This window comes from Seriola lalandi, unplaced genomic scaffold (genome assembly GCF_002814215.2).
Source record: "Seriola lalandi dorsalis isolate HSWRI2012SDOR001 ecotype SW California unplaced genomic scaffold, Sedor1 jcf7180002054058, whole genome shotgun sequence".
NCBI lineage: Eukaryota > Metazoa > Chordata > Actinopteri > Carangiformes > Carangidae > Seriola > Seriola lalandi.
In genome coordinates, this window is record NW_019524611.1 from 369811 (window position 1) to 377999 (window position 8189).

At 38.8% G+C, this 8189-nt stretch overlaps 1 protein-coding gene across 1 annotated transcript; it reads left to right on the forward strand.

The window, feature by feature from the left end:
* Positions 1 to 2410: 2410 nt before the first annotated feature.
* Positions 2411 to 7399, forward strand: LOC111652691 (hepatitis A virus cellular receptor 2-like). Its single transcript, XM_023403035.2, has 6 exons — positions 2411 to 2707; positions 2895 to 3233; positions 3319 to 3384; positions 3591 to 3649; positions 5353 to 5446; positions 5602 to 7399. The coding sequence occupies exons 1-6, from the start codon at positions 2665 to 2667 to the stop codon at positions 5691 to 5693; spliced, it is 693 nt and encodes a 230-aa protein (XP_023258803.1). The 5' UTR covers positions 2411 to 2664; the 3' UTR covers positions 5694 to 7399.
* The last annotated feature ends 790 nt before the right edge of the window (positions 7400 to 8189 follow it).

Consider the following 8189-nt stretch of genomic DNA (forward strand, 5'->3'; position numbering starts at 1 on the left):
AAATGAAGCTGACCAGGCAGCGACTATAAACCTCCTTCACTAACTTCTAAAAATGACTCAGACTGACCTTCGCGATCTCACTTCTCCTTTTCGGTTTGCTCCCATTTTTATCAGACATCAGCAAAAGTCGCCCAGCCATAGATTTGTCAGTGCTGACACTTTGGCCTCAGACCAGACTAGTTTTTCTGCTCTGAATGCCATTTTTAAAACCTTTATCAGTAAAGCAAATTGTCAATGGCTCCAATTTGAACCCAAACAGAAAAAACACGACTCCTGTTCCACCAGTGCAGAATTTGAACAAGGTAATAGAAGTGTGGAAGCAGTGGTCTTATAGTCACTGCTGTAGTGCAGGCACAGTGGCTCACCCTCATTTTCATAATATTTGAAAACAATTACTGTAAATACCACCACAGAGAGAAGCTCAGCATTACTATCATATCTATTATTTGTTTTAAACAACTGGAACACAACTGTGAACCTTGTAAGAAGAACAAATTCACACATCCACATTTTAAAAGACGTTGAGAGAAAGGTTTCAGTTTCACTATGTTTATTGTTAATTGGCTGACTCTGAGAATTGATTCACAGCTGAGAGAAATGACAAAACGCAGGACATCGTCGTGGGAGGACAGTGATCTATGGAGCAGTCAAGCAGCTCATTGGTGGATGACAGTTTTGACAGGTGGAGGTGAATGGGGGACAGATAAGAGGCTGGGAAAGACAAAATATTTTCCTTAGGCTGCTGTCCTCATATACACACACTGACTCTTCCTTTCCATTAGTGATGCTCGTATAGCAGTGACCTTGAAACATAAATGTTACCTGCTGTCAGCACATATACATGAACACACACGCTGCAGTCCTTAATGAAAACCACTGAAATGTGTTTCCTCCAATTTTGCCTTGCAGTCAAAAAATAAATGTTGCCAAAATTTCAGAATGAACAAATTATAGAAATTATATGACTGTAGTAAAATTTTATCTACTCGCTTAAAAGATAAAAGCACCAGCCATTTAGTTTTGCACTGCTATAATGTGGAAGGACTCCCAATGGACAGTGAAAAAAAAAGGATTCAAAACAGATGCAGCAGAGATATTGTCAGACACATTAAAATTTGGTTTGAAATGAAAATCTGGTTGAGGTCAACACACAATGTCGGCTAACTGACATTGTGACGTTTAACAGACATTTAAAAGACGGGTTTTGCTCAGGATTAGAAAGTCAAGATGGCGTTTACATGAGATGTTTGGAGACAATAATACCTCAATATATTAAGTGCAGTAATTAAAAATGTTTAAAATATATCAAAAATCACAAATTGTTTTAAGTTTACATGAGAGGAAACATTTGAAATGTTTTACAGTATGAAAAGCATTAAAACATATTTACCAGAAAAACTCCATTCATATACAACATACTTTTGACTGTTTTATGGGTTTTATTTTATCTTCTTCATTCAATCCTTTTGATGTCATAGTCTAAAGGGTAAAGATGTTAAAACTCTCTTTGAAGAAGAACGACACTGAATGTTTTGCCTCTCTGAAAAGCATGAGCCCAACACCAAATGTCTACAGTGTCATAGGGATCTAAGCTAATACAATGGATCATTTCAAGTTTATGAGTCACTTTGAAGAGAGCAGTCTCTTAAACCCAACAGGATTTTATGAAATGTATTGTTTTCACTCATAAAGGGCAGCAAATGGATACAGTCATATCATCTTAAACACTGAATTAAAAGGAATAATTGGAGAAGGGAAAATGAGGTTGAAAGTCAGACTGGGATTGGTAAGATGATGCTGAAGCATTTTGTTCAGGAAACTAAAGGGAAAATAAGAGCTGATAGGAGATAAAACTGCTGCACTTTTCTTTTTTCTTTTTTTTTTCACAGACTTTCACAGAAATTAAAAACATGCATGGACAAGGACAGGATGACTTTAAAAAAATGTGGCCAGCAGAGAGAAAAGTCTTCAGAAAAACTCATCACAGCCAAATTAAAACAACATTCTCCAAAGTGTTTCCACTATTATTACTGCTACTCCAGTTACCGCCATTACTGCTGAAGATAAGAGGAAACTGTAATGAGTGGAAAACTGGGGACTTTACCCAAATATTACTAAGTCTGTGAGCAGCGCAAAGGAATTCAAATGCCTGGAGTTACTTAATTGATTTTGCTCTTTTTTCAGGCAAACCTATATAAACTTATGTAAAAATAGGTTTCTTGAGAACTGCTTGTGTCAGTATATGACCTAATCACAGAAATGATATTTCCTGTTTATATGTGGGCCATCTTCCTTTCTTAAACATCCCATACTGTGCAAATACACCATGCATGGGAGTGCATGGTGTATTTTTATATGTTGCACAGTAGAATATTTTCACCTATGTTCTTACCAATTTATAGTTTATAGTTTATATGGACAATGATTAAACTCACATGGTTTATAGCAGCACATATGACAAGTCATTCTCCCACTGAGCTCATGGTACATCATAAGAAGAACTCAAGACCAAATGTAGACAAGACTAAAAGTCATTTCCTTCCTGATTTTCAGAAAAGGGTAGTTGAAACTTCTGTGCATAACACCATCCTCCGGTGGAGTGTGTGGGGGGAGAAAATCATTTTATCCTCACTTCAGGACATTGTTATCCAATAGCCTACACACATGCGTGGTCTTTGTTTTTTTTTCCTCTCCATCCTGACCCGAGGTAAGTCGATATTCTTTGCTTTTTTGTTTTCTGGTATTTGTAGTGTGCCTGTGGGTGGAGGGGTGTGTGTGCATCCGTGTGTGTGTGTGTGTGTGTGTGTGTGTGTGTCTCGGTGGGTGGGTTTCACCATTTCAGAATTACAATCTGCATCGGATCATCCAGTTTGATCAATTGCTGTCATCCACAGTGTCGCCCACCTCCAGTGGTGTCATTGGCTTCATCGGGCACAATGTCACCTTGCCCTGCAGGTATGACGCTCAGAGTCACGGTGTGCTGAGTTTCTGTTGGGGACGAGGAGAGGTTCCCAGGTCCAAATGCTCCGACACCATCCTCTCCTCGGAGGACGGGGCTGTAAACCTCAGGAAGTCCTCCAGGTACCAGCTGCTGGGCAGGGTGACAGATGGAGATATCTCCCTGACCATCCTGAATGCTCAGTGGAGCGACATTGGTGTGTATGGCTGCAGGGTCGAGATCCCTGGGTGGTTCAATGACTATAAAGCCAACACAAACCTGGTCATGGAGGAAGGTAATGCTCATGCAAACTGTAACGGATGATCATGAAGTCTGTGGTGTTTTTCAGTTGAGCTTAAATGTGTTATGTTTTTTTCCAGCTCCTGTGGAACAACCTATTACCCAGGACTGGTCACTTACTGGTGGGAGACATGATGAGCAATCAGGTGTGAATAAATAAATATTTCAAAAAGTGGGAGGTATTGTTGATCTTAAGTGTCTCTTTTTTGCAAATCTAAATGTCGTTAAGCAGTTGCTTCATTGGCACTGTTTAGTATTCAGGGATAAAACAAAATGTGGTTCACTGCAGTTCATTTGAGGAATACACTTTACTTCATGCATGGTAGTCACTGGTGGTTTTAACTCCGAACAGAAACATGGACAGCATCTGCAGAAGTTGGTGACCCAACACTGGGCATCATCAGAAGTGAGGTATGGTACTGTTTTGTTAAAAATGAAGAAATGTATTTGAAAAAGTATTCACAGCAGATATAAATAACTATGCTTTTTAAGGTACAGGACATTTATTAAAGAATCATGTTTTAAAATTTGAAACATAACCAGAAATATCTCATGGAAATTATAAGTTTGTGGCTTTCCAAAGATATTTTGTGCATGTGTGGGTGTGGGTTAAGTGTGGAAGTGAGGAACAGAGAGTACAAAGCTACAGACTGGTGACAAATTAAAGGAAAAACCAACCTAAAGTGCTGCCAGAGCAGCTTCAGTGTGCCTTGGCATTGATCTCCGAGTCTCTGAATTCGACTAGAAAGATGAACACCATTCTTCCAAAAGACATTTCCTCATTTGCTGTTTTGATGATGGTGGTGGAAAGTGCTAACACGTCGGTCCAAAATCTCTCATTTGTGTTCAACTGGGTGTTCTGGTGACTGTGAAGGCCTTAGTATGTGATTCACTGATCATTTGTACAGTCATCAAACCATTTAGTGACCCCTCGTGCCCTTTGGATGGGGGCACTGTCCTCCTGGAGGAGAGCACTCCCATCAGGATTGAAATATATCATCATAGGATAAAGCTGATAACTCAGAACAACTTTGTATTGATTGGAAGTGACCCTTGTCTCAAAGGTTCACTTTGTGGGTCAAGCATTCAGGCCTGTACTGTTCTCTTGGTGTCGCCACACATGCACTCACCCACTTGTGGAGAGGATGGTCAAGGATGACTGACCAATTTCCACATCTCTGTAGACCAGTGATTATGTTATTGCACCACTGAAATGTGCATTCATGTTTGTAATGAGGAGTTTATGCAGGTCAACCCTATTATAATATCCCTCTCTATGTAACTGTAGACGGACCACATCCTGTTTCAACATTCTCCGTCACCTGTTGACGCTTTTCGGTTTTTCCTTACATATCTCACTAATGCAGGAGCATCATGGTGGTCAAATGTGCCCACCACAATTCCCCACAGATCTAAAGGCAGTTCAACCAGGAGAGACTAATAAGAGAAACAAAAGGCAATGAGAAATTTGAAGTAAAATAGAATTGATTGTGAACAGGAAGTAGATCACTATAGGAAGCGGTCCATTGGAATAAGATGCTGCTGAATGGCAGCCGAGGGAAAGAACACAATTTGAGAGCTCACATGTGATTGGCTAAAGGCCAGTGTTTCAGGTTGCGTTTGGATGAAAACGAGAATGAGCTGGTGAAGTTTAGAGATAGGGGGAAAGAGCATGTGACTTAGAAGGCATACGTAGGAGATAGTCTTCCTGACTGGAGCTTCATATGTCACTTTAGTCACTATTCCGATTGAAAGACGAGCTAGTTGAGCAACCTCGTGCAATCTGTACGCCAACAATGATCCCTCTTTCAAAGTCCTCTTGCCATCTTTACAAATTCAGACTCTACTGGGCCTGCACAGCATTTTTATACCTGCCACAGAGCATGATGGGATGCTAAGTGCTTAATTGTACCGTGCAGTGCACCTTTGTGGAAGCATCTGCATTCATTATGTTTCTCCAGTCATTTATTCAGGTTTTTACTTTAATTTGTCACCCATTTGTATATTACAGTTTTCAATTTATAGTATATTTTTCAACGTACTGTATATTTACAGCACATATTTGAGATTGTGTGCCAATCATCATTGACCTAGTCCCTCATTTTTCATTGCAGGAAAAATTCAAAGCCTTCCTGAGAGTGGAGAACATTGCCAGGATGGGAGCAATTTTTTTCTCCACCATAATCATAATCCTCGTCTTTATTTTCCGTAAGTGTGGAGTAGATTATAGCTTGTGAGTCATGTGCCATTCAGATTAATTTTACACACTCAAAGTGGGTGTCTATTGAGCAGTCGAAGTCACTGAGAGTGTGCCTTCCCTTTTCAGACTGAGACTATCATTTAATGTTTGCATTTCTTCCCAGTAGGGAGAAGGTTTCAGTCAAGGGGGACACTTGAGCATCTCAACGCCCCAGCTGCTGAGAACATTTATGAAAGTGTCCCAGTGCCTGAGTGATGGTCAGCATCACACCAACAAAGATTTCTACAAGGAGCTTCTGGCTGAAGAAGTGTCTGCTTGCAATGTGCTGACGTTTTCCATCTCCTCAGCTTTAGTGAGAAACCTTTTGAACTCTTATCTGTTAAACAGTAAGAAGATTTCTCCAGTGAAGCAGCTTACAGGGTAACACTGTTCTCAAACTGAGGGAAAAGGGTAAATATTCATCAGAAGATGCAAAAAAAATCCTGCAGAAAATTATTTGCTTTTATTCTCTGTCTGTCTGTGTTTCATGGCAAATTTGATCTCACAACCCTGAAAAGCTTGTGGATGGTTTATACCTGTGGCCACAATGCCACCTGCTGGACTCTACACATCAGCATCAAAATATAAGAGGGGATGTTTCTTCACTGAACCCTCATTAATGTGAGAGACACAGTTTGGTGTGGAAAGATAAGACAGAGAAGGAGTATAATGAGAGTGTGTACACTACTCTATATTTCTTGTAAGTAAACAAATTAATCATTTTGGATATATTTTAGCTCCACATAAATAACATTTCCACCATATTTTTGTCAGGTTAAGATAAAAATGTTTGGTTTGCTGGCAATGACAATTTAACCATGAAACACTGAACCAGTTCTCTCCTGCTCCAAGTCCTCTTGTTATTTGGACTTACTGATCTTGTTCCTGTTTTGCACATGTATCTTTCTTTCCCATGAATTAATGTAGCAGTGCAAGATTAAAGAAATCACAGGTGGAGGCATCAGCTGAAATGCGTCAACAACTACATGCTTTTGAACTGTTTCTGCTTTATGCTACTCCTTACATAACATTACCTTTAATCTGCCAAATTAAAACAGATATAACTGTGTTTACCTCAGTGTAAATCACCTGGTATTTGGTGCCTAACTACATTTGACAGGTGTAATGGTCAACAGACTAGATAGACAGACAGGTTAGAAGATCTAGAAACTATGACCCTGTAGGCAGACAGTTTAAGAGGTCGCAGCACCAAAATGTGACAGCCTCGCAGGAACTGCAGTGTCATCCTGAGCGACCTGAAGCCTTCTTCCAAACACGGTGTGCTTATACAGGCCAAAACAAATGAAAAATGTATTTATTGAACTGGAAAATATGTTTTATTCTTTTTCAGCTTCAACAATAGCAAACATGAAGTCTACTCCTCCTCAGATACATTATATGTTTGTGAGAACTCCTCAACATATTGGATATAATTTGAAGCAATAACAACATTCTTCATTCTTCAACTTGATAGTAGTTTAATGTTCAGATAGTAATGAGGTTGGGAAACACAATGTTTACTTACTCTTTCTCCAGTTCAAACAATGTCAAAAGTTGAGATGGCCAGGACCACTTCAGGTTGTGCCACAGTCTGGGAACAAAGTTTCACTTCAGGCGCTCTGTGTCTCTTAAATGTAGTTTTCATGACAACATTGATGCTGATAATGATTTTAGAAGAAGGAAGTCTTCTTGTCTTGGAAATCGCAGCATTAAGACTTGAATATATTTTCCATTAAGATTGACTCAGTGACTCACAGACTTTTTGTTTGAGATATTAGATCAAATGGTTTTTTAGCTAATTCTAGCCCAACTGTGTCGCGTAGGGGCTACTTGTTCATAGTTAAATTGAAGCAATTTGTCCATTCAACAACCTGTAGTACAACGTGTGCTTTGTGTTTCTCAATAAAAATATTTGAAATTAATTATAGCTCTGTTTGTCTTTGAATCATATTATCACTCTTTTGTCTGCACAAGTGTTTTTTGCAAATTCAATAAAACCAAGTGAGTATCTTGGTTAAAAATCTTTAATGTACGTGTTTTGTATTTGTTTTCCAACTATTTCCAACATGAAAAATCATCATGTATACTGTTTGATTATTGATGATATAAAATCTGTGCAGATAATTTTACTTAAAAAAATGGTAGTAATGAAGCTCTTGGTGAATATTATTGAAACCTTAATGTTTTGTGCGTAAAGTGATATTTTAGTATTACAAAAAAATAATTGTTCATATGGTAAAATATGTGATGAACGTGAAGTGATTTCCCGTGTGTGTGAGAGACAGAGGCAAAATTATAGTTCAGTTTCCTCAACTTGTTTCAATATACTGTATATTTAAAACTACATGCCAATTATAATTGACCCAGTCACTCACGATCAGATTCAATTTCATTGCAGGAAAAATTCAAAGCCTTCTGGGAGAGGAGGACATTGGCAGGATGGGAGCTATTTTCTTCTCCACTATAATCATAATCCTCTTCTTTATTTTCTGAATGTGTGGAATGGATTATAGTTTGTGACTCATGTGCCAACGAGATTACTTTTAACACACAGTCAAAGTGGGTGTCTACCACACAGTTGAAGTCAGAGAGGGTGCCTTCCTTCTTTCTTCTACACCAGGAATACACTTCACATTGGATGTAGATTTTTCTGAGTATAATTCGCATCCCACGCCAACATTTAGTACCAGAGTAAGTTCATAAATTTAGAAC

Excerpts from the sequence above, each read along its gene's own strand:
- LOC111652691 (XM_023403035.2), top strand. The coding sequence starts at position 2,665 with ATGCGTGGTCTTTGTTTTTTTTTCCTCTCCATCCTGACCCGAG. Across the intron at positions 2,708-2,894 it reads CCTCTCCATCCTGACCCGAG|TGTCGCCCACCTCCAGTGGT; the intron begins GTAAGTCGATAT and ends TGTCATCCACAG. Across the intron at positions 3,234-3,318 it reads AAACCTGGTCATGGAGGAAG|CTCCTGTGGAACAACCTATT; the intron begins GTAATGCTCATG and ends GTTTTTTTCCAG.